The sequence below is a fragment of the Pongo pygmaeus genome, chromosome 4 (assembly GCF_028885625.2).
Source record: "Pongo pygmaeus isolate AG05252 chromosome 4, NHGRI_mPonPyg2-v2.0_pri, whole genome shotgun sequence".
Lineage (NCBI taxonomy): Eukaryota > Metazoa > Chordata > Mammalia > Primates > Hominidae > Pongo > Pongo pygmaeus.
The window spans coordinates 85,127,647-85,151,819 of record NC_072377.2 but is presented as its reverse complement, the minus strand read 5'-3'; the positions used below and the strand labels follow the sequence as shown (position 1 = coordinate 85,151,819).

General features: G+C 36.5%; 1 protein-coding gene across 25 annotated transcripts in view; it reads left to right on the top strand.

Annotated features, from left to right (window-relative positions):
• Positions 1 to 13,785, top strand: part of SSBP2 (single stranded DNA binding protein 2) — a 336,920-nt gene extending 323,135 nt beyond the window's left edge. For 20 of the 25 annotated variants that reach the window (XM_063665469.1, XM_063665470.1, XM_063665468.1 and 17 more), the window contains 2 exons: positions 4,976 to 5,074; positions 13,184 to 13,785. In XM_063665469.1, the coding sequence (XP_063521539.1) occupies positions 4,976 to 5,074; positions 13,184 to 13,213 (129 nt within the window). In that variant the 3' untranslated portion in view covers positions 13,214 to 13,785. The remainder of the gene's footprint in view (positions 1 to 4,975; positions 5,075 to 13,183) is intronic. The other 5 variants (XM_054489479.2, XM_063665464.1, XM_054489478.2 and 2 more) reach the window with 1 other exon arrangement.
• Positions 13,786 to 24,173: the final 10,388 nt, after the last annotated feature.

The following is a 24,173-nucleotide window of genomic DNA, read 5'->3' as shown; positions in this document are numbered from 1 at the left end:
GGAGTTTCTCCATGTTGGTCAGGCTGGTCTGGAACTCCTGACCTCAGGTGATCCATCCACCTCGGCCTCTCAAAGTGCTGGGATTACAGGTGTGAGCCACTGCACCTGGCCATCACCTGGTAATTTTCAAAGTCCCTTTTAGGTCTGTAGCCACAGCTCTATAGTTCTCCAGTTAAATCTGTATTTTGTCAAGCACCAGTATTACATATTTAAAAAAAAAAAAATTTACTCCATTTTAAATGTTGTGTATAAGTACTACTTCAACTGTTTTTCTACTTTTTATTGCATAGATACTCTATTTTATCCATTTTATATGTAAGATAAATAAAGAGTACTGAATTGAGAATCAGAAAGCCTGATGCTACTATAGTACTTACAAGTTGCAGGAACACGTTACTTAATCTCTCATAGGCATAGTTTGCTTAGCTATAACATAAAGCTTGTAGTTCATTCCCTGCCTACTTCATAAAATTGTTGAGAATCAAGTGTGAACATATGTTAAGGGCTATGAAGTACTATACAGACACTAAATATCTTTCTTCTCATTAGCTATACAATCTTTTGTGGACAAGGCTAGGAACTCACACTATCAATTGCACTTTGATGGCACTGTTTCAGTAAGCAAAATGAATTCAAACCTTCCAATGAAGTTTCAAAATTATTTCTTGCTCAGTTGAGCATTACCTAGCAAAACTCATGTGCCTCTTTCTCAGAATGCAGAATTTATGTCTGATTTAGAAAGCTTTTAAAGATGATATGTGAAATTCCTTTCATCCCTTTAATAACGGAGGGGTCACCCATTTAATCAATGAAACAAAAATCCTTTTCCTTGGAGTTGGGGTTGAGGGTAGAGAGAAGTATATGGTTTATTTTCTTTCTTTTTTCTTTTTTTTTTTTATTTGACTCAGAGTCTCACTCTGTCACCCAGGCTGGAGTACAGTGGCACAATCTTGGCTCGCTGCAACCTCTGCCTCCCAGGTTCAAGCAATTCTCCTGCCTCAGCCTCCCAAGTAGCTGGGATTACAGGCACGCACCACCATACCCGGCTAATTTTTGCATTTTTAGTAGAGACGGGTTTCACCAGGCTGGCCAGGCTAGTCTTGAACTCCTGACATCGTGATCCGCCTGCCTCTGCCTTCCAAAGTGCTGGGATTACACGCATGAGCCACCATGCCTGGCTGGTTTGTTTTCTTAGAAGAAAAGCAGCTAAAGAAATTCTGCAGTTCACATTAACATATCTCACATTTATATTTCTGAGTTTGAAAAACACATGTACGTGAGAAGACAAGCTCTGATCATATGATGTTTAATAAATTACCAAGAAAGTATTTTCAACCTGAAGCATTCTCACCCCAAGAATTTTGGCTCCAGTTAGAGATCCTACACCGTTCACAAGGGAGCTGGCAGATGACTAGAGATGTACACCATCATTTCATGTGTGCTGACCTGAGTTCTAGCTCAGTTGTACCCACTGGGAGAATAACTGACAGTTTGTTATTTGAGGGAGCTAGCAGAGTCAAAGCAACACTCTAGAAAAGTCACTATTGGCAGCCTGTGAGAAAGCAATTCAAAATCCACTGCTTAGAATAATGTCATTATTATTTTATTCTAATTATAGGCAGAGTCACAGTTTCTAAAAATGTTCACTTTTTTAATTTGAAAATGGAAAAATTTTAAATTTTAAAAAGTTTTAAAAGGTTTGGAACAATTTTTGAGGATGGGAGAAGGGATAATAACTTACTAATTAAGAGACGATATGAGCTGGGCACAGTGGTCCACACGTGTAATCCCAGCACTTTGGGAGGCCAAGGGAGGAGGATTGCTTGAGTCCAGGAATTCATGACCAGCCTGAGCAACATAGTGAGATCTCATCTCTGCAGAACATTTTAAAAATTAACCAGATGTGGTGGCACACATCTGTAGTGTAGTCCTAGCTACCCAGGAGGCTTAGGCAGAAGCATCACTTGAGCCCAAGAGTCCAAGGCTGCAGTGAGCTGTGATCTCACCACTGTATTCCAGCCTAGGTGACAGAGACCATGTCTCAAAAAAAAAAAAAAAAGAAAAGAAGATATGAAATACCTGCTAGATGAAATCAGACCAGGAAGTCTAACAGGGTTAAACATGGCAGCCAGAGGAAATTGTGTTTGTGGTGTATTATGTGTGTGTGCATATATGTGTGTGTATATATATGTATATGAACATTCATGTATGACATCATAGCTTAAGAGAAAGAATTTCCAGCTTGAAGAAATGATAAGTGAGAATGTAATAAAATTTCTTGAAGTTGGTATCAGTGTAATCCTAACCATATTTTTTCAAGCAAAACTCTTAAAGTAGGGAATAAAGTACACATTCATTGTATTAACTGTAACTGATGGGCCTAATGTGTCTAAACTGATGGGCCTAATGTATCTGAAAGTAATCTTGTACTCTTTTGTGCTGAAGCAAGTAGAGTGCCTTTTTGACCAACCTAAGTCCTTTTTATACATCATATTCTTGCCTTGTTGATGAAACCTACTGGACATAATACACAAATACAGCTACAGTTAAATGAAGCATACACACAATTCATTGCCACCTACCTTCCTTACCTGTTCTGGGATGGTTTTTGGTACCGCTATCTTAGCTGTCCCTCAGATGCCAATATTGAATATGCCCTTTAGCCCATATCATCCTGTCACTCAGCGATTACGGATAGCACAATTTTCTTAAAATTTCCCATTGAGGAGCTTCTGTTGTTTTCCAATTTTGCAGAGATTACTCTAGTTAAAAACAAACAAACCAAAAAAACCCGATTGTCCTATCACTTCAAGCTTTTCAAATATGGTCCAGTAGGCTGAATAGGAATAGGTTTCAGAGATCTGATTTTATCTCAGTTTTGTATGTTGAATGTATCCTTTTAATCTTCCTGTTAGTGTCCTTAAATACCCGTCCCCACCACACACACACACACACAAAAGAGTATAATGCTGAGCCACCATGCTTTGAAGAGGTTGCATGTAAAACAGAAATAATAACATTGGAAGTATTTTGTATGTATTTAAACATTAGCAATGCAATGTTACTTTCAAATTCTAAATATTTAAAAATCAATACTTTAAGAATCAGGTTTGAAGTTAGCCAGACTTTCAAAATTATAAATCAAGAAATGATATATGGCAAATGTGCAACAAAGATTTAAAGCACCCTAACTGAGTCTGAGATACGCTGCTTCTCTCATGGTACCTTATATACCACAGGGGGTATGAATGTTACACAAGAATAAGAGGGTTCATTTCACTCTTTTGTTTGACTGTGTAAAATATGCAGCTTCCAAATGCATCCTTGAATTTTCTTATATATGTGTATATATATTAGATTGTATTTTATTCTAGTATTACCAATTTCTCCATTGTATATAAAATGACAGAAATCCAAAAGAATTTATAAATTATGAGTAAATCTTACAATATTTTTTATAAATTCAGTTTCCTTTTTGAGCTAAGTCAGCATTATCATTCCTGTTTTCAAGGTACAGTTTATTTAACCTAATAACTTTAATAATTAATGAATTCTAAAATAATGCAGTTAGTTAAATTTTACTTAATTTTTTTCCCAGGAAATCAAGATATTCAGATTCATTTCAAAGTATAGTTGCTTTTCTATATACTTGGGTAACTAACATTTTCAGAGAAAAATTTATCAAAAAAAATAGAATCCTCTTTATGCTATTAAAGTATATTTCCCAAGTCCTTGGGGTTTCTTGACACAGAGAGCTCCAATGGACTTCAGAGGATCCTTGTTCTCAGATCCTCCCTGCAGGGTGCACAGCAAGACAAGACACAGTGTATTTCTACCAGCTCATCTATCTGTCTCTGCTTTACATTTTAACCATTTTCTTCTGGGAATAACTCATTCATGAAATGTTAATTTTTATGATACAAGTTGTTGTAGTTAAGACAAAATTCTCTGAGCAATTTTCTTTAAAAAAAAAATCTAAAAACTAATTCCAAAACAATATAAATAGGAATGGCTTAGGAAAAAGTATCTAAACTCTTTCTTCCATTTGAAATAACAACTAAAAATGTTTAACTCTGAAGTTTTTTTTTAACAAGTTAATAAATTGGACCTTCGAAGAATTACAGTTATACTACTGTATAAACATGGTTTATAGTCCAATGTCATTCTACATTTCCTATTGATGTGGAGTATCAGGTATCCTGCCATGGCTAAAATTGTGCGGTAATAGTGAGACTAGCAAATTTAAATAGAATATGAAGCAACGCACTGCTAACTTGGTGTTCAATTAGATTGCTAATAGCAGTCATTTTATCTTCAAGGAAAGTTCCAAAGTAAATCTACTCTTAAACTAATGATAGGAAAATATTCTAAAGCAGTTTTCTTTTCAGCCCCCTTTCCTCTAAGAGTACATAATAAATTCTCAAGTCCTAAGGTGTCTCTTGTTCTTAAGTACAGTTGTTAGCTATCTTTCTTTTTTCCTTAAAGTTCATGTAAAAATGGTTGAAATAGTGTTATCTGTATACTGCATGTAGAATTAAAAGGAAATGTTTATTAAAACAGTGACCTTTCAAAGTTTGGTTAGTGAAATGACTAAGGAAGTTATTGTTCCATCTTGCCTTATCAGTGGGTAGGATCTCTTCATCATGCCCCTGCTGGGAATGTTTTAAACTCTCCAGAGTTTTAGGAACTCTATAAGCTGAGGGTGGGAAATTGAATAAATATTGATTCTGAAACTAAGAAAATAGTTGTGGTAGGTTATTGGGGGTTCTTTGATTGTTTTTTAAATTTTCATTTGGGAAGGCATTAGTACTTGTCAAAGTGCAAAGAATGAAATAGAATACATGGTAGAAGTCTAAGATTAAAATTAGAAGTATACTTTGTCCTTAGGGATGCTGTTTCAATATTCGAAACAGTACAGTGCAAGAGGGAAATTAAAATTTTCAACAATGCCTTGTTTTCTAAATCTTGTTTACAGAATTCTCCCAATAATATGAGCCTGAGTAATCAACCGGGCACTCCAAGGGATGATGGCGAAATGGGGGGAAATTTCTTAAATCCTTTTCAGAGTGAGAGTGTAAGTATTCCCTTGACTATATATTATACTCAGATTTTATTTCTGAAGCTCTTCTGCTAGAATAAATGCATAAAGCCACTTTTACTGCTGTTTATCTAGAGTTCAACAGGTTTATCTTTTAGATAAGAGAAACTTTAAGTGGAATATCTTTGAAAATAATTTTTAAAACAAACTTTTTCTTTTTTATTCTGTGTACATAGTTAGAAAAACCATAATAATAGTTTTCTCTTTGAGAACCTCCACCGTAAAGGGACAGACTGGAAACAGGTTGCCTATTTGATACTTTTTATAAGTTTTCATGCTACTAAAATGTCTCAGGTTGCTGCAAAACTAGGTCTGTTTCAGTGCTGTCCTCAAAATCTAAAAAGTCTGTTCTTACTTTATATAGTAGACCTCACTGGACTGAAGGCCAAATTGGCGGTCTGTTAACCTGAGCTGAATACCCAAGTCACTGCTTGCGTGTGATTGTACTGTTACACAAAAGTTCATTCCATATCTCCATAGAAGTAGACAGAACCAAAAAGAGAAGCAATAAAAATCATTCATTTAACAAGCAATTATTGAGCACTTACCACATGCCAAGGCAATATGCTAGGTATTGGAGAGACCAAAAAGACAAAATGGTGCCTTTTCTCAAGGAGTTCTACATAATGCAATGATTTTTTACGTTAATATTTCACATTAGAAACCCCAATGGAATTTTTTAAAATACAGTTTCCCAGAACTCTCCCTAGACTTAGTGAATCAGAATTTCCAGGAGTGGGGCTGGGCATACTTGAATGTGAGAAAGCTTTGTTACTGATGCTGGTGTACATTCTCTGCTAAGAACCACTGAACTGGAATGTAGCATAAAAGATTTCAAAACCCAAATGAATTTCGTCTTCATAGGATTCATACCATCCTTAAAATTTCTTACGGAGGACCTACCAAACTGCAGTCAGAATCAGAAGAGAGACTACCCTCATTTTGCCCAACTCAGCATTTACCAGAGGTGATGCCATCAGAATTTGAAGCACTGGCTAATAGCACATCTACCTTTATACAGAGTGGCTGCTTTATACAGAGTGGCTATTCCATTCCCAAAACAGAATACAAGATTGAGTGCTCTGTGGATTCTTGTAGTTCTGATACCCACATAGGACCTTTGCAGGGGACAAGACTTCCCCTGTTTTTAGACTTCGTTTCTGTTAAAATTATGCTGATCTGTAGTTTGTTTTACTTGCAGGCAATATATGATTAGTGAGGACAAAGAATTTTTTATGTGTAACAATTTACAGTAAAAAAAAAAATTTAGCCTGTCAGTGTTAAGGAAAAACATGAGAAGCTACATAATTTAAGTCATAATGCTTAAGATTATGGGAATTATTTTTTAGATCCTGGTTCTTTGAGTGGTTTGCTTCAAAACTGTGGACAAATTAATTTTCCTATGTTCACTTTTATCTAATTAAAGACATTTATTTCCTTTTTGAGTAATTTTACCAGCAATAAAATGGTATAATTCAGTGAGTTATTTGATAATTCAATTCAGTGTAACATTTATTGAGCCTATTATATGCAAAGCATCAGGTTAAGACCAAGATATTCTGAAATAAATATAACACCTACTTTCAAAGAGTGCAACCCAATAGGAAAAACAGATGTTTATATAACTAAAGCATGTCAGATTAATGAGTGCTATAATGTATATATAAGCCATGTATTTTAAAAGTCAGAGGAAATGATTAATTTGGAGTTGGAAAAAAAACTTTTTTAAAAAGGTTCCACATGACTTTCACTTATGGGCAGTGACAAGAGGAACTCTTCCCTCTACTTCCTTCCCAGATTTGTCATTAGTGACTGCTGTCTTGTTTAACAGTTGGAAGAGGGGTACCAATTCAGAACTGGCATCAGAAAGCTCTTCACTGGGGCAAAGATTCAGATATGCCAGGATGTGGAGAACTTCCTTGCACAGAATAAGCCCCAGCTTCTCCCTTCAATCCCTAATGGACTATGCACATGGCAAACAACAGATTCTTCTGTGAATATATGCATTTAGAAACGAGAGCAGCTGGAACAAGGCTTCTTCCACCCCTAACTTCCGGCTCACCCTCCCTGCCCCTGAACTTAAGCAGGTTCAATGCTAGACTGCCAGCAGAGTTAACAGCAAACAGAAGTTCCCTGCTTTCTCTTCCCTCCTTGTCTCCTGTCCCCACCAGAAATGTTGTAAAAGGAAAAATAATTTGATGGTGGACTGAGAAACTGCACCACCACCCTGGAGGGTAGTACAGCCTTGGAAGCATGTCCACACTGGCTTCTCCATTCTTCTGTCTCCTGAGAAGGGACTTGTTATGAATGATATCATTGTTATGTGTGGCTTTCTCTGTCATATTACCATACATTTTTGTTTAGACCTTTTTATAAAATCAAGCAATAAGAGGAGAGAGGAAGAAAGACAAAAGAGATTTGGTGCTGACAAATGTAAGGCTTTGAAGAAGTAAATAAGCTAGTTATCCCCAATAAGTTAGCTTTGCTATAATCAAGGAAAAGCAGAACTCTTAATGAATTCAAAAAGAAAACATTGTTCAATAAATGAACATGCAAGTTCTAGTGTTTAATACACATAACTCTGAAAGCACATATTTTTGAGCAGTCTGCCTTTTAAGGATCTGTCGGGTTTTATCTTGAAGTTAAATCACAGAAGGAGGCCTGGGAAGGGAGCAAATATCTATTGAGTACTCTTTATGTACTAGATACTATCCTAGTCTCTTCACACTCATACATGCTGCTTCATTCAATTAATATAGAAACAAAAATGCCCAGCCCAAAGTCATAAACCTTGCGGTGCCAACATCCTTGACAAAACAAAATGCGAATCAAAAAATGTTTCACTGCTTAGGTTTTCTTTTTTTTTAGATCACAACCAAGACCCTTTATTTCAAGAAACAAAGATGCCCCCTAGTGTTCAAACTGTAAAATGTTTGTTTTGGAAAGTACAGACTACAAAAAGCCTTAGTTCAAAAAAATAGTTTTTCATGCTTCTCAAGTGAAGAAAATAGCTGGTCTTATTTCCTGAATTAATTTAGCAAAATATTTTCCCATGGCACTGAAATGTAATCAGTTGAGTAAACATGATATTAAAATAATGGCATCAAATAGGAATTACAAACAAGATGGTAGATTATCTCTCATTCCCTTACCCCCTTTGTCATTTTCTGCTATTGTAAAGAAATCACATCAGCCCCAATTTTTTAATGTAATCATATAAATACTAAATTTATTTCAATTTATTTCACTTTTGTTTAGCTCAGGGTAGAGGAACTGTTCTTTGTTTCTCTCTCTTTAAGAAAATAAAGTATCATACAGACACTTAAACAGAAATATAGTGAGAATTAAAGTGTTCTTGACATGTATAAACAGAAATTTATACACATTGTTCAAAGACTTCATGGAAATCTCTGGATTTTATGGTACATGAACTGGGCATAATAAGGAAAAAATCACAAGTTCCTAGCAAGGCGTGCTATCTCATTTCACATTAAAAGATAAAATAAGTTGGTATACATTTAAAATAATATCTTTAAGGGTTACATTTTTAACTGAACCAAACTGTAATGCTGTTGACTGCTTTGTAAGAGCTGTTTTATCATCTGGTTAGGGAGAGCCAGACTCATAGAATAGTTTTGAAACAGGGCAACCTGATATCACAGCATTTTGGCATAAACATTACAATATGTCATCACATATTGATGCAGCAGTACAATAGAAACATTGAAGTGTGGTCTCACTACAGTACACCATGAATATTTTATGTCTCTAAATATGATACTCCATTTAACACCTACTCTTCCTTTACCTCTGGAAAATCGTAAGCCACTTCTCTACTACTTTGAAGAATAGTAATCTATAGCAAAATTCCTTTTTGCTTGCCCATTCTGTGAGTTTTCCTAGAAGTTTTGTTATTTCCCCTTATTTCATTTTTTGAAGTAGTTTCAGTAATGGTGGCCGAACATGAGCATTTTACAGCCTCAGGAGTGTAAATGGCACATTGCATATGTAGACACCCAGGCATAAATACAAACTATTTTACTGTACTAAATATATTTAGCATACCATCTTACAGTTATTTGTACTACTCAAAAATTGAACTTTATTAGATGGTTGCTCCTTTTTCTTTTCTTTCTTTATATATATATAGAAATATATATATTTTATATATATATATATTTTTTTTTTTTTTTTGAGACCAGAGTCTCATTCTGTTGCCCAGGCTGGAGTGCAATGGTGCAATCTTGGCTCACTGCAACCGCCGCCTCCTGGGTTCAAGCAGTTTTCCCAACTCAGCCTCCTGAGTAGCTGGGATTACAGGCATGTGCCACCATGCCTGGCTAATTTTTGTATTTTTAGTAGAAACGGGGTTTCACCATGTTGGTCAGGCTGGTCTCGAACTCCTGCCCTCATGATACACCCACCTCGGCCTCCCAAAGTGCTGAGATTACAGGCGTGACCTACTGTGCCCGGCCAGTTGCTCCTTTTTCTGAGTTGTATTGTATTGTGTGGAGCTGATGCTTCCATTTTGACTGAATTGGGCCCTCATTTTCTCTATTTTTTCACTCAGTTTCCTCTCTGGGCCAACCTCACTCTTTTAACTTCCCAACAAATCAGTAACAAAGTATCATTTTTCTGTAAGATTGACTTAAAACATTTGAAATATCACAGATACAAAAATGTTAACAGTTGCTGGTGTTGAGGTGATAGCAATAAATAAAAATGCTTGATAATAGAGTATATGCATATGTATAGCTTTACATATATACATACTCTTAACAACGTATAGTATAATGAAGGCTATTCTGTATTTTCAACACTATTTCCTAACATAACCTGACATATGAATGAACTGGAATACTTTTTTTTTTTTTTTTTTTGAGACAGAGTCTTGCTCTGTCGCCTAGGCTAGAGTGCAGTGGCGCAATCTTGGCTCACTGCAACCTCCGCCTCCTGGGTTCAAGCGATTCTCCTGCCTCAGCCTCCTGAGTAGCTAGGATTACAGGCACCTGCCACCTCGCCTGGCTAACTTTTTGTATTTTTTAGTAGAGACAGGGTTTCACCATCTTGGCCAGGCTGGTCTCAAACTCCTGACCTTGTGATCCACCCGCCTCAGCCTCCCAAAGTGCTGGAATTACAGGCATGAGCCACCACACCCGGCCCCAGAAACTTTTTTAAAAAGCATTTCCTTTGAGGTCCTTTCTGAAACGCTTAGTATCTTTTATTGTTTTATATTATTGACACAGTATACTCAATAAGATCTTTGTTTTAAAAGAATGATTGATTATTTAGCTGCCCTATTAATTAAAATTATGTACAACTAAAATTTCAGTTCCTAAGTTGTACTAGCTACATTTCATGAACTCGGTAGCAACCTCTGGCTAGTGGCTGTTGCAGTAAACAGCACAGAATTATAACATCATCATCACAGAAAGTTATATTGGACTGATGGAATCACCAATATTTATTGTAAATAACAGTAGCTGCGGAAAGCATAGATTAAATTTATCTGTGCCCATTTTGCCATATTCTCTGATTTTTTCTATTCTAGTAAAATCTTGCTAACCACTTATTTTCCTTTTATTTATTCTTGCCTCTAAACTTCTAAATACCAAAGTATAGTTCTGTTTAGCCACAGGCTCCGGATAGTTGAAGCATGCTGTCATTATTTATAACGTGAGACATGGAATCACATTATGTGCATGGAATCAATTGAGTAAACATATTAAATGGTATCATGTTTGTGATGATGAAATGGTAGGTTGAAATGTGATGTGATGAAATGGTCGTCTGTTCCCCTCTGACACAGGGTCAGGGATCGGTTCCATGTCATCAGCATTTGTCTATGACTGGGGGTTTTGCTTTGCTTTGCTTTTCTGCTGCTATGATCAAGGGGAGAGGTTGTCTAAACTGAATCTCCTTTCTTGTTTCTGGCAGTTTCCCTCTTTTTTTTTCTCCTATGATCTGTCTAAAAGTCTCCCCTTCTTATCACCATATACTCACTATAATCCTACATACAGGATCAGTTCAAGTATGTAATTTCACTTTCCTGTACTGAAACACTGTAGGCTGTGAAGTGATTAACAAGTATTAATAGATTTTCCTTGATGTAATGCATGTTTAAAGGATTAAACAATCCTCTTCCTATGGTCCAGTGACCCTTTTCCAGGCCTAATCACCCACCTTTCCTCAGGAACAGTGCATGTTTTTGGTTTGAGCCCTAATGACATCTGGACCAGACAGGTGCCAGCTGAGCCATTTCCCCTCTGTGCTCTTCCCTGGGGAGTCCGGCTTTCACACTGTAATCCATCCTTACATCAGTACACACCTATATGTCTTTCTGATTTCTGCAGCCGGTCTCAGCTTGTCTATAATTCACTTCATTTTATTCTCTTTCTGACAACTTTCTGAAAAGTTCGTGCTTGCCTACCCAGGATTGTCACAGCTTCTGGTTAGGTTCCTGGAGCCTGGGACCAATCCCTTTGACTTTATCTGCCTTTTTCCAGGAGGCACAATTGTTATTAGCATGTTGAAAGGAATTACCTTTTACCCTGGTCCTCATGGGTTTCCAATAAAACATTTAAAACATCTCAGGGTCCACATTTACATTTTAATTTAGAAACTGTCTTCATCCAAAGAGTAGATTACCATGTGGGATTAGATGCTTCTCCCCACAGCTCAGATAGTCTAGAGCTGTGCTGTTCAAAATGGTAACCACTAGCTACATGTGGATACTTAAATAAATTAAAATTAAATAACATTAAACATTTAGTGTCCTGATTGTACTAATCACATGTCATGTGCTCAGTAGGCACATATGGTTAGTGACCTCCAAGTTGGACAGCACAGACCACAGAACAGGTATGTCTTTGAAGAAAGTTCTCTTGCATGGTGCTGCTGTAGAACTTTTCTGTCACAGTCTGTTCCCCAAGAATATGAGGGTACAATGGCACAATTAGCAAAATAGTTGCTCTTTATTTCTCTCTAAATCATTTTTGAAACGACTTTTTCCAAATCTCTGAAACCCTCACCTTTTATCATTTGTCAGCCTCATCAAACTGACAAGTCCGCATGTAACAATGATGTTCCTACTCACGTGCAAAAATGGCTGTGGATTACAGTTAGAGTCACAGGCCGAGCACAGGGTCTCACGCCTGTAATCTCAGCACTTCGGGAGGCCAAGGCGAGCAGATTGCTTGAGCCCAGGAGTTTGAGACCAGCCTGGGCAACACGGTGAAACCCCATCTCTACAAAAAATACAAAAATTAGCCATGCGTGGTGGCGTGTGCCTGTAGTCCCAGCTACTGGGGAGGCTGAGGTGGTAGGATCACCTGAGCCCAGGAAGGTCAGGGTTGCAGTGAGCTGAGATCACACCACTGCACTCCAGCCTGAGTGACAGAGTGAGACCCTGCTTCAAACAAACAAAAAAGATTAGAGTCACAGATTATGGGCAAGATGCTTAAATGCTGAAGTATAAATTAGACTCAAGTATTTTAAATGCTTTAATGAGAGCTTCCCAGGTCCAGCTTGGAGTTGTTTTTGTTTTGTTTCCCTACAGTATTAACCTAACACTTGCTGAGCACTTTCTGTGTATTCAATAAATACATGGTTTAAGGATTTTATATCTCATCTTCCCCAAGCCCCTTTACAGATAGGGAAACTGAAGTCAAGACAGGTTAGGTAGCCTCCTCAGTTTACAAGCTAGTAGACAGCAAAGACTAGTCCTCATACTTAGTTATGATCCAGCCTTGGACTAAATTTACCCAAGGTTTTTACAAGTGCCTGCAAAACATAAATCTGTCTGGAGGGAGGAGGCAGAGGGACTGGGTAATGATCAGCCTTCTGGGTGCAGGGAGAGAACAGGACTTGATGCTTTCCAGGGGAAATATTTAAAATTTCAGTACTAAGTTAAGTCTGTATCAGTTTACTTTTTTTATAGTTTCTTATTTTATGTTGTATGAGATGAAAAGCTTGCACATAAAAGATGATGAGAAATTAGAATTCATCATTTCTATTGTACGAAGAAGAACCTTAGTGATCTCTAAAAGAATTGTTGTTAAAATATGGATTCTTCTTTCCTTCTAGTACTCCCCTAGCATGACAATGAGCGTGTGATCCATTACCAAGTCTCCTCATGAAAACCACAGTGAGTCAGCCCTTCACAGAACTACTACGGAAGAAAATTATTCATCACAGTGTACAGTTAAACAAAGGAATCTCAGTCACACCAAACCAACCTTTTTATTTCCTGCTCTCTCCCCTCTTTTGTGAAGAAAGCGGGTCCAAACGTGATTCAAACAACTGTACGGAGTGGCATATTAGAATTGCCCTAAACTGAACTGCAAATAATTATGTGTGTATGTATATGTGTGGGAAAGAGAATGTACTGTATATGTGTATGTCATACAGACATATACACATACATGCATTGACCCACAGGACATTGTAAAATATTATCACATGACATCTTAAGTAGAAATAAGTAGGGACTTTTATTCCATCCTTTTTTTCACGTTTACATTTTAATTATTACAAGTTGCTCCTGCCCCCTCCCTGAACTATTTTGTGCTGTGTATATCACTGCTTTATATAAGTTATTTTTTAAGGTGAACTCAGATGTTATGGTTTTGTAAATGTCTGCAATCATGGATAGGAATAAAATCGCTTATTTGAGAGCTTTCATTAAATTGCGTCTGATGCAAGTTATCCTGTGAATCACGAAGTGTACTGTCTCAAAAAATAGAAGAAAATGTGTCTTCGTCTCTATGTTGAATCAAACAATTTCTCAGTTACCTTCAGTGAAAAGTATTTTTTTAATTTTTATTTGAGAAAAACACTTCAAATCAGTAAAAGCTTAACTGGGGCCTCACACAGTATATTTCTGCAATAACTGCTTTAAACGGAGTTCTTGATTTGTTTGTCTTAGATGATACAGAAATCATTAAATAGCCCAAATCACTTAGACCATAGCAATAAAGTGACAGGGGTTGTCATATTTTTAGCAACATCTTTTCACTGTAACATGATGAAGCCCAAAAGTGATAACAAAACCATTTGCTTGAATTTGTCGCTTCTCACCGGGAGTACTAGAGGTAAATTTTTAATAACATACTAATGTTAAATGGTATCTGGTTTTTATTCAGACTTTTTTTGTGAGCATATTCTTATAGACACTAGAAATAAATACATAGAATGAGACTTTGAGCACAAGGGAGAAGAGAGTTATTAGCACTCCTGAGGCCTCTGGAATGCTGCTTTTCTATCCAGGTATCTTGCTTGCTACCAGCAGAATTGACTGGTATTGGTTCTCACTGGCCAGGGAGCCCCTGCTCTGTTCCTGGGATATAAGGCTTTTATTCAGGAGCAAATCATTGATAGTAACTTTGCTTTTTCTAGCCATTGACTTCAGCAGGCTAAAACTACATTGTGTAACTGACTGTTCAAAAGAGAATAAGTAAATTTTTTTTAATCTAATTCCCTTATGAAAGCACCTTCCTCTATGGCACTTTCCAGATCTTTTGGGATTTTGTGCTTAATTATACATACATACACCAAAATTACAATAGAAAGATATGAGGACTTTAATTTTAGACTCTGAAAGATAACTGGGTGATCCTTTATGTTAAAATTATGATACAAACAACCATTGATAAATACCAACTATGAATCCAAACTCCAGAGACTTTGAAAAGCATTGTTTAATCGCAGGTAAGAGGAATCTTCTCTTTCCTTTAGGCTTATAGTCTCTAAAGTGAAAATTTGGCAGGATATAGTCATGCAGCTCATAATGACATTTCAATCAACGACAGACTGCATATACAGCAGTGGTCTTATAAGATTATAATACCATATTTTTACCGTATCTTTTCTATGCTTAGATACACAAATACCATTGTATTACAGTTGCTTTCGGTATTCAGTACAGTAACATGCTGTACAGGTTTGTAGCCTAGGAGCAATAGTTTATATTATATAGCCTAGGTGTGTAGGAGCCTATACCATCTAGGTTTGTGTAAGTACACTCTATGATGTTCAGACAAGGACAATATTGCCTGACAATGCATTTCTCAGAATGTATACTTATCATTAAGTGACACATGACTGTATGTACTAGTTCCTGATGACTTACTTCTCTCAAATTCATAATGATTTAGTCCTTGTAAAAATAAAGATTTTGCCTGTGCCTAAACAGGGATACTAGGCAGAACTGTTGAGAAAAAAAAAGCTGAATTAAATTTATGTTGCAGATTTAAACTATAATAAAATGAGCCTCAGTTAATCACACACAGTATTCAGATGCCTAGGAGTGCACACCGGAGAACAGCCTCATGCTGTCAAGCTGCAGAAACCTTTCATGCAAATTCAGATGAAAAGGTCTTTACCTCAAGCCAAGGTAACCTGAATGAAGGTGACAGTTTGTCCAGACACCTGACTTTACCAAGAAGAATTTTGACTTTCATATTTTATGACAATCATATAAAAATTGACAGTCCTTTGATTATTAAGCTTAATCTTATAATGCTAGAATTTTCAAACATTTTGTTGACTCTTCTCCATTGTTACTGATCTTGAAATTCTTTTCTTTGCCTTCTGAGAAGGTATTATTTCTTATCACAAAGAATGATGAATATGATTTTATCTACCCTTATTTTGGGGGTAATACTAGAATATGAATTGCATCATGATCCCCATTATTTCTAACCTAAAGGTAAAATTCGTTTTTTTTTCAAGGCAGAGCAGTCAATTCATTATAAGTATTTATTTCTTTTTTCTTCTTGGAGCCCAGATTAAAAAGAGTTATTTTAGATTTAAAAATTTCCTGAAGTAGTTGAAAAATTATTTTTGAGGAGAAAATTGTATCCAAGAAACCCAGAATGTAAGGATACTTGATTTTTATATCCAGATAATTCTTTCATGCACTGAATGGAAGACAGTATATCTGTATCTTAATTTTTGTTTAGATTTTGAATCATTTAACCCTTATCCTTTTTTCTTGTAATAAGACTATTTAATGTTTTTCTCTTGTGTTTTCCATCTTTATCAATGCATTCGTGTTGGTCTTGATGTATACTACCTGTTCCTAGTGTTATTTTTACATGTCCTCTCACAGTAATAATATCAGCAATTCTTGCTACATTGAACATATTAAATACACATGTAAAATGAAAAAGTAAGCAGTAGGTAAAAACATTAACTCTTGTTACTCTGCTTTGCATTCTGCCTAACTCACTGCATTTGAAAATACATGTCAAATTCTTTCTGAGGGTATGTATGATTCTTAACTATGTGTCTTACAGCAAAGTTGCCCATGGGAACAAAGGCTATAGGGTGTCATTGATCTTGTAATACGCCACATATTTGATGGGTGAATCTTATTAGCACTCCTTTGAAAATGTTCTAGTGTGGAGTCAGTTGCTGATAAAGAGGAAGTTCACAGCTAGGAATCCGAAGTTAAGATTTCTCAATTGCCATCTGGGCACTCATGCCTGTAATCCCAGCACTTGGGAGGCCAAGGTGGGCAGATCACCTGAGGTCAGGAGTTCGAGACCAGCCTGGCCAACATGGTGAAAACCCCCCCATCTCTACTAAAGATACAAAAATTATCCAGGCGTGGTGGTGGGTGCCTGTAATCCCAGCTACTCAAGAGGCTGAGGCAGGAGAATCACTTGAACCCAGGAGGCGGAGGTTGCAGTGAGCCGAGATTGTGCCACTGCACTCCAGCCTGGGTGACAGAGCAAGACTCCATCTCAAAATTAGAAAAGATTTCTCAGTTGCCAAAAAGATTAACAAGTAAATCAGTTCTGCTTCCCCAGCCATGAAAAGTGCCCAAAACAGCCCTTTCCCTCCAGAATAAAATAAAGAAAACTTCCATTTCTATTTTTGTGATTCTCTAAGATACCTGAACTCCATTGCATTTCATAGGGTTATTCAGTTAGCACTTCTGTGGTTTAAAAGACAACAAATGAAAATAAGTAAGTTCAGTTTGGGGCATGAAGAAGTCCCACATCTGTCTATATCTTTTCTTCATCATATTGTCCTAAGAATGTATGGCAAAGCATTCAGAACTGCTCCTTTGTCTGGGGAAGTTTTCCACCGTCCTTAATACTATGAAGTCTTGATTACTTCTTCCGTGGCTTAATCCTTGCCTCCCTCCCAATCCCTGCATCTTCCAGGAGAAATAAAATACCAACTGAACACTGTTACCTTCTCAGCCCTTACCATTTTCATCTGCATATAGTGTATAGTACTAAGAGTAGTTTTCCCAGGAGGAATAATTGCAATTTTCATTTCTTGATTATCACTGCTAATTCAAAGGAGTGCCACAAATCATAGCCACTTGATTTTGATTTTGGAATGCATTTTAGTGTTTTGACACTGGTTTTCCTTTTTTTTTTTTTTTTTTTTTTGAGACAGTCTCGCTCTGTCACCCAGGCTGGAGTGCAGTGGCACAATCTTGGCTCACTGCAGTCTCCACCTCCCAGGTTCCAGCGATTCTCCTGCCTCGGCCTCCAGAGTAGCTGGATTACAGGCATGCGTCACAGGCTAATTTTTGTATTTTTAGTAGAGACAGGGTTTCACCATGTTGGCCGGGCTGGTCTGGAACTCCTGACATTAAGTGATCTGCCCGCCTCAGCCTCCCAAAGTGCTGGGATTACAGGCATGAGCCACTATGCCTGATCAGGTGTTCCTCTTTTTTTTTTTTTTTGAGTCAGAGTCTTGCTCTGTCACCCAGGCTGGAGTGCAATGGTGTGATCTCGGCTCACTGCAACCTTCACCTCCCGGGTTCATGCAATTCTCCTGCCTCAGCCTCCCGAGTGGCTGGGACTACCGGTGCTCACCACCATGCCCAGCTAATTTTTTGTATTTTTAGTAGAGACGGGGTTTCACCGTGTTAGCCAGGATGGTCTCGATCTCCTGACCTCATGATCCGCCCGCCTTGGCCTCCCAAAGTGTTGGGATTACAGGCATGAGCCACCGTGCCCGGCCCAGGTTTTCCTTTTTTTTATGTCTTCTGTACAATAGAGTTGGCCCTCCATATCCGCAGGTTCCACATCCCCGATTCAATCAACTCTTGATCAAAAATATTGGAAAAAATTTTAAAAACAATAAAAACCAATAATACAACAATAATTACAAATAATACATTATAACAATGATTTCCATGGCATTTATAATACATTGTATTAGGTATTATAAGTAAACGAGATGATTTAAAGTATATTGGAGGATGTGCATAGGTTATACTATGCCATTTTATATAAGGGACTTAAGCATCTGTGGATTTTGGTATCTGCAGAGGTCCTGGAACCTGTCTCCCTTGAATACGGAGGGACAACTGTAGTTCTCTGTCTTTGAAAACATTAATCGATACAAGTGGCCAGTGAATGTATAGTATGGGAGGAAGTAATCCAATATGGGGGACAAGGTTGCCATATATTTGCCAAAAGTAGATTAATCTTCTTTCTGTTTTTCCCTCCTGGTGGAATAAGTTTATTGTTTGCTATGAGGAGCCAGAGTCTGTGTTTGTTTAAAGCAATGGTACCCAATCTTAAGCATGTGTAAGGGTCTCCCTGGGTCTGTGAACCATACCTTGAGAAATAACTAGAAAAGTAAAAGAATGGTGAACCACTATTAATAATACTTCCATTTTGCATACTAAATATGTTGCGTGTACCTGTGTGTGTTGGGAATAATAATATGAAATTTGCTCACAAAACACTCCCACTGTGATTCACATTATTTGATAGCACAACCAATAATGATTAAACAATTAATTCCTTTGACTACTTTTCATTTCAGTGGTAAAACAGCTGATGAAAGTTATTTGGGATGGAAAGAGTAATACAAGACATAAGCAGATGGAGTCTCCTATGCGTAGGTTTAGCACACCCATGTTAGCCTGTCCACATTAGGCCTTCTTTTGAAGGTACTGTATCTAAAGATAAGGGCATAAGTGATCATTTAATTCTCAGCCACTTCACTGATACCACTAGGAGTTACACAGTAATTATAGTGGTTTGATATAGACATTTGTTTACAAGAAACTGAATTGGCATTATTAACTTATTTTACACAAAAAAAGTTAGCTTTACCCATGAACTGTAATTCAGATTGATAAGGTGACCTACCCATGAAAAAGACACCTGAGACATGTTTACTTTTTTAAACTATGAAGTGAAATCCTCAGTTGAATAAGTGTCCCAAGGAGAATTTCCTCTGTTAAATTTTCCCTGTTAACTTAGTATAATTGGTTTTCTTGAATAGAAGAATAATGATTTCTGTAAGATATTTTAATGTGAATATTTTTGCTGTCTTCATCTTTAAAAATTAAATACAGTACTATATATAGATATTAAAATTTTAAAGTGGGACTAGGTGTTTTTATGTATACAATTACAGTTTGTCTCTTCTCTCTTTGCAAATTTACTGGCTATTATCAGAATAAAGGTTGGACTCATTTTTCTTATCCCAGTCATTAAAATGTTATGATCTGTTTCTAACATATTTAGCATTTCATTTTTAAAATGAGATGTGCCATTATCATAACAAAGGTAACTATTAATGTTCCTAGAAAAAATGATTTAAAGGACTTATTCCTAGTCAATATTAACACTTAATCCCACTTTCTTTTTTCCACCAAATGGCCTCAGTACATTGCCAAGAGAGTGAAATTTGGATTCCTCACAGTACTCTCAGAACACAATATGATATTTGTCAGCTAACTTTCCATCATGTCTTAGTAAAATTGCTCAGTTAAATGTAATTGGCCATCTACTTATTAAAAAACAATTCAAATAATCTGTACAGTTACCATAATTTGACAACAAATTACTTTAAATTTAGCACCATCTTAGAAATTTTCTTAATATAAACTACTGATTGAAATGTGTTTATCCTTTCTATCATATTTCAAACTGTTTTACTTTCCTGGCATTAAGACAATTAAAAACACAAACTACATGTTAGAATGAATAATTTAAAGGACATGCTGCTGTTTCAGCATAAAAAATGGTAAAGTCTTTATAAATAGAATACTTATGATAGCCATCAACGTATTGAATTGTTTAATTAACCTAGTTGTGATTTTCCGAATTTAAGACGTTTTCTTACTACATGTGTTAAATTGTTACCTATAATATCTTCCTGGAAAAATGGAAGTATTTGTAAGGTTTTTATAAATGCACAATTTATGTATAAATATAATTGGAATCTGGGATGACTCTTAGTAATCTACTATTCTTAATTCAACAATGGCCACCAGCTACCTGACACATTTTGTAAATTTAGCATCTGTGTATGTGTGTTCGTGTATGTGTGTGTGCGTGCATGTGCACATTACTGCATTTATTCTCAAATGGATTTATAATTTAGTGTTTTTGTACAAGTACTTGAGCTATTCATGTAATGGGATAAGTTGCCATAAAGATGTACATAAATGACCCTTAATTTGGCACGTTTTCACATTTAATTTTTTAAAATACAGCTTTTCATATACAGTTTCTACCCTTTCATTTCTAGCCTGTACTTCATTACTTGTTGAAAAAGTCAAGTTTGTATGAAGCCAGCATAAACATCAAAATATAACTAATGTGGACATCTGCGTATATAATTGAATTAGACATTATGCCTTATATAAAATTAAGGAGGCTCTAATATCAAAGGATTTATATGCATTGAAGAAGAGGCTACAATGCATATATGAATGGCTGGCTCTATGTGGTCAGATAACTAAACATGGAACACCAAAAAAAAAAACTAATGTTATTAGCAAATAGATATGTTAATGAATTAAACTTTGGTATTTTACTGCAAATATGACTATACATAATGTGGATATCTGAAGCAGTTATCCAGGTAATTCAGGCAAAACTATGCTTCTCCTCAATTACATTCATCTTTCTCATGAACTATACAGATGATTGCCTCAGTTCACCGTGAACATTTGCCCAAATAAAGATTCTGAAGTAAGTGCTGCATGCTATTATATAGATAAATGAGAATATAGGAGGAGGAGGGTCTACAATTGAGGTTAGTGATTCATCCTTAGATATCAATAGAAATAAATCATCTTTTCAATCAGTTTTTAAATAATGGTTCCACATTATTTATTATGGCTTTGATCCAAGTGGAATCTTCTAGTCCAATAACACGGCACATTTGTACATAATGATGAGAAACAAAAATGTTATAAATTCCATTGGCCAGACAGTTTGAGCCAAAGATTACCTCAAATAACTCGCCAGGCAATTTTAGCAAGGTGTCTGGATTACTGGGGGATAGAGGGTAGATAGCAAGGCAACTGATAAGTCCCTGACTTTAAAACAGGTAGAAGTCGTAGAACTAAGAAATTTGCTGGAACTTACTATTTAAATTATTTCTAATTGTGCAAAAATGACTCTTAGTGGTGGTAGCATTATGTAGGTTCAGGGCAGGAGTAGCATGCATAATAAAAGCCAACAGAATTGGTTTAATCCCTGTGAGCTCCTCTTGGTGAATGAGGTAACAAAGAGTGAAAGATTCCAAAACGAAGGGAAAAAGAGATGAAAGTGTCTGCAGACCCAGCCCCCAAGCAATCTGAGTAATCAAGGTTTTGTTCTCATAGCTCAGTGTATCCTTAAAAGTGAAGAAACCCTTGATGTCAAAGAGTCATAAAAATTAAATGAAAGAAATTCTAGATGTTTTATTCCCTATACAAATTGTCTGATGAGAATATGGTGTAGCCTTGTAGAAAATTCTGTGTTGAGTCAACATTGTTGTTTTCTTTTTTGAGATGGAGTTTCGCTTTCATTGCCCAGGCTGGAATTGGAATACAATGGCGCGATCTCGGCTCACTGCAACCTCCTCCTCCCAGGTTCAAGCGATTCTCCTGCCTCAGCCTCCTGAGTAGCTGGGATTACAGACATGTGCCACCATGCCCAGCTAATTTTGTATTTTTAGTAGAGATGGGGTTTCTCCATGTTGGTCAGGCTGGTCTCGAACTCCCGACCACGGGTGTTCTGCCCGCCTCGGTCTCCCAAAGTGCTGGGATTACAGGCATGAGCCACCGCGCCCGGCCGAGTTGACATTGTAAACGTTTAGTTGTCACATTCAGTTTGGGAAGCTTCCCTTGAAGTAAATATTGGGCACTGCTTGGCTGTAGCTGCATTTCTTGGTGAATAACAACCTCAAATTTTCTTCACAAAATTGTCTTTGCATCCTACAACTCACAGTTCTTGATGGGAATAGGGATGGAACTCTTGATATTTAGTCATGTCCCATGGAAAAAAAATTGCTTTTAAATGTGCTTTCAATAAAATATCAGTAATCATGTGTATTATGTAAATTAGTATTTGTTATATTAAGGAATTCAGCATTACTTATGTACACATTTGTTGCAGAGAAAGAAATGGTTTATGAATTGAAAAGTCAAATGTATTCTTTATATAGTCTTTTATATTACAGAGCTACTGTTTTGTCATCAGGTTAGCCATTATTCACTTCTGACTGAAGGGATATTATATAGACATAATGGTCTCAAAATTGCTTTAACGGAACACACATATCATTGAAAGTGATATTAATTTTGAGAACTCAGCATACTATTACAACAAGTAGTTACTAGTCACATTTTATACACAGTATTTACTTCATGTTTATTTGAGAAGTACTTAACTAGGCACATTTTTTGATTCAATGAAAAACTCACAGAGAGCTGAACTTTAATCCATTGCAAAAAGATAAATCAATTAACACTTTAAAAAATATAAACCATAGCTAGATGCAGTGGCTCACACCTGTAATCTCAGCAGTTTGGGAGGCCAAGGCAGGAGGATTGCTTGAAGCCAGGAATTCAAGACCAGCCTGGACAACATAGGGAGCCCCCACCCCGGCTGCATCCCGCCCCGACTCCTGTCAAGAAAGTTTTTTAAAAAGGCAGCCAGGCATAGTGGCCTGTGCCTGTAGTAGTAGCTACTAGGGAGGCTGAGGCAGGAAGATCACTTGAGCCCGGGAGTTCAAGGTTACAGTGAACTATGATTGTGCCACTGCACTCCAGCCTGGGCGACAGAGCAAGACCCTGTGTCGTAAAAAACATGAACATTTGATAAAAAACATAATACATTTCATAAAAAACTTAATTAACACTTTTACATATACATACATAACATGTATACATACATACGTATGTATGAATATGCCACATATAAAAGTATTAATGAAAATAGAAGCACTAGCTATTGCAAGAGATCCCTCTCATATAAAAGTTTTCAAACTAATGCCCAAATTCAAAATTAAAATGCTCAGTATGACAGGTACTTATAAGAAGAAATCTGAACCAAATAACTGAAATCAAAACTAACATAAAAGCCATATCTAATTTACAACAAAGGTGGATTAGTAAATCCACTGTCAGTATGTCTAAGTTATCTCTGAAAAATCAGACTATAATGAAATTCTCAACATTGCATCATCAGAGTTTAAAATTCCATCCATTTAGCAAAAATACCATTTCAAATAGGCAGCACAATAATCTCAGGCTCTTCTCAGAAATTGTCATCTTGCCGGAAGATATCTGGTTGCAGAATTACATGGTCATAGGAAGCTCTGTGTAGAATGTAAAGCATTCAAAGTCCAAATCTCTGTAGAACTTGAATGTCATGAATATCTCTAAAATGAGCCTCTTAAATCATTTCAGATGGGAAGTGGTCCAGGGTGAATAGAAATCTGACAAGCTATCTCTGGTTACTTCACTTCCCAGATTATTTAAAACCTTGTTTGGAAAGGTATTTACCTACTGTATTTTCAAGTTCTAAAAAGATTTGCCTGTTGTTTATGTGCAAGAGAGTTACTGAACTATGCATTTGCAAAAATTAATAACTAAATGTGAATTTTTTTTCCTTCAAGTAACCAGAAGTATTTTGCTGTTTTGCCCTGGAAACAGGCACTTTAGAAGACATGAAATACAGATTGCAAAGGTATATGTTTCAAAAAACTTTCACATTCATTTGACTATCTTTCTGGTTTATTTGGCAGTATTGATTCTCATCAAGTTCACTATGACTTGAGCAAGCGCTTACATCGGGCCTCAAAACATGAG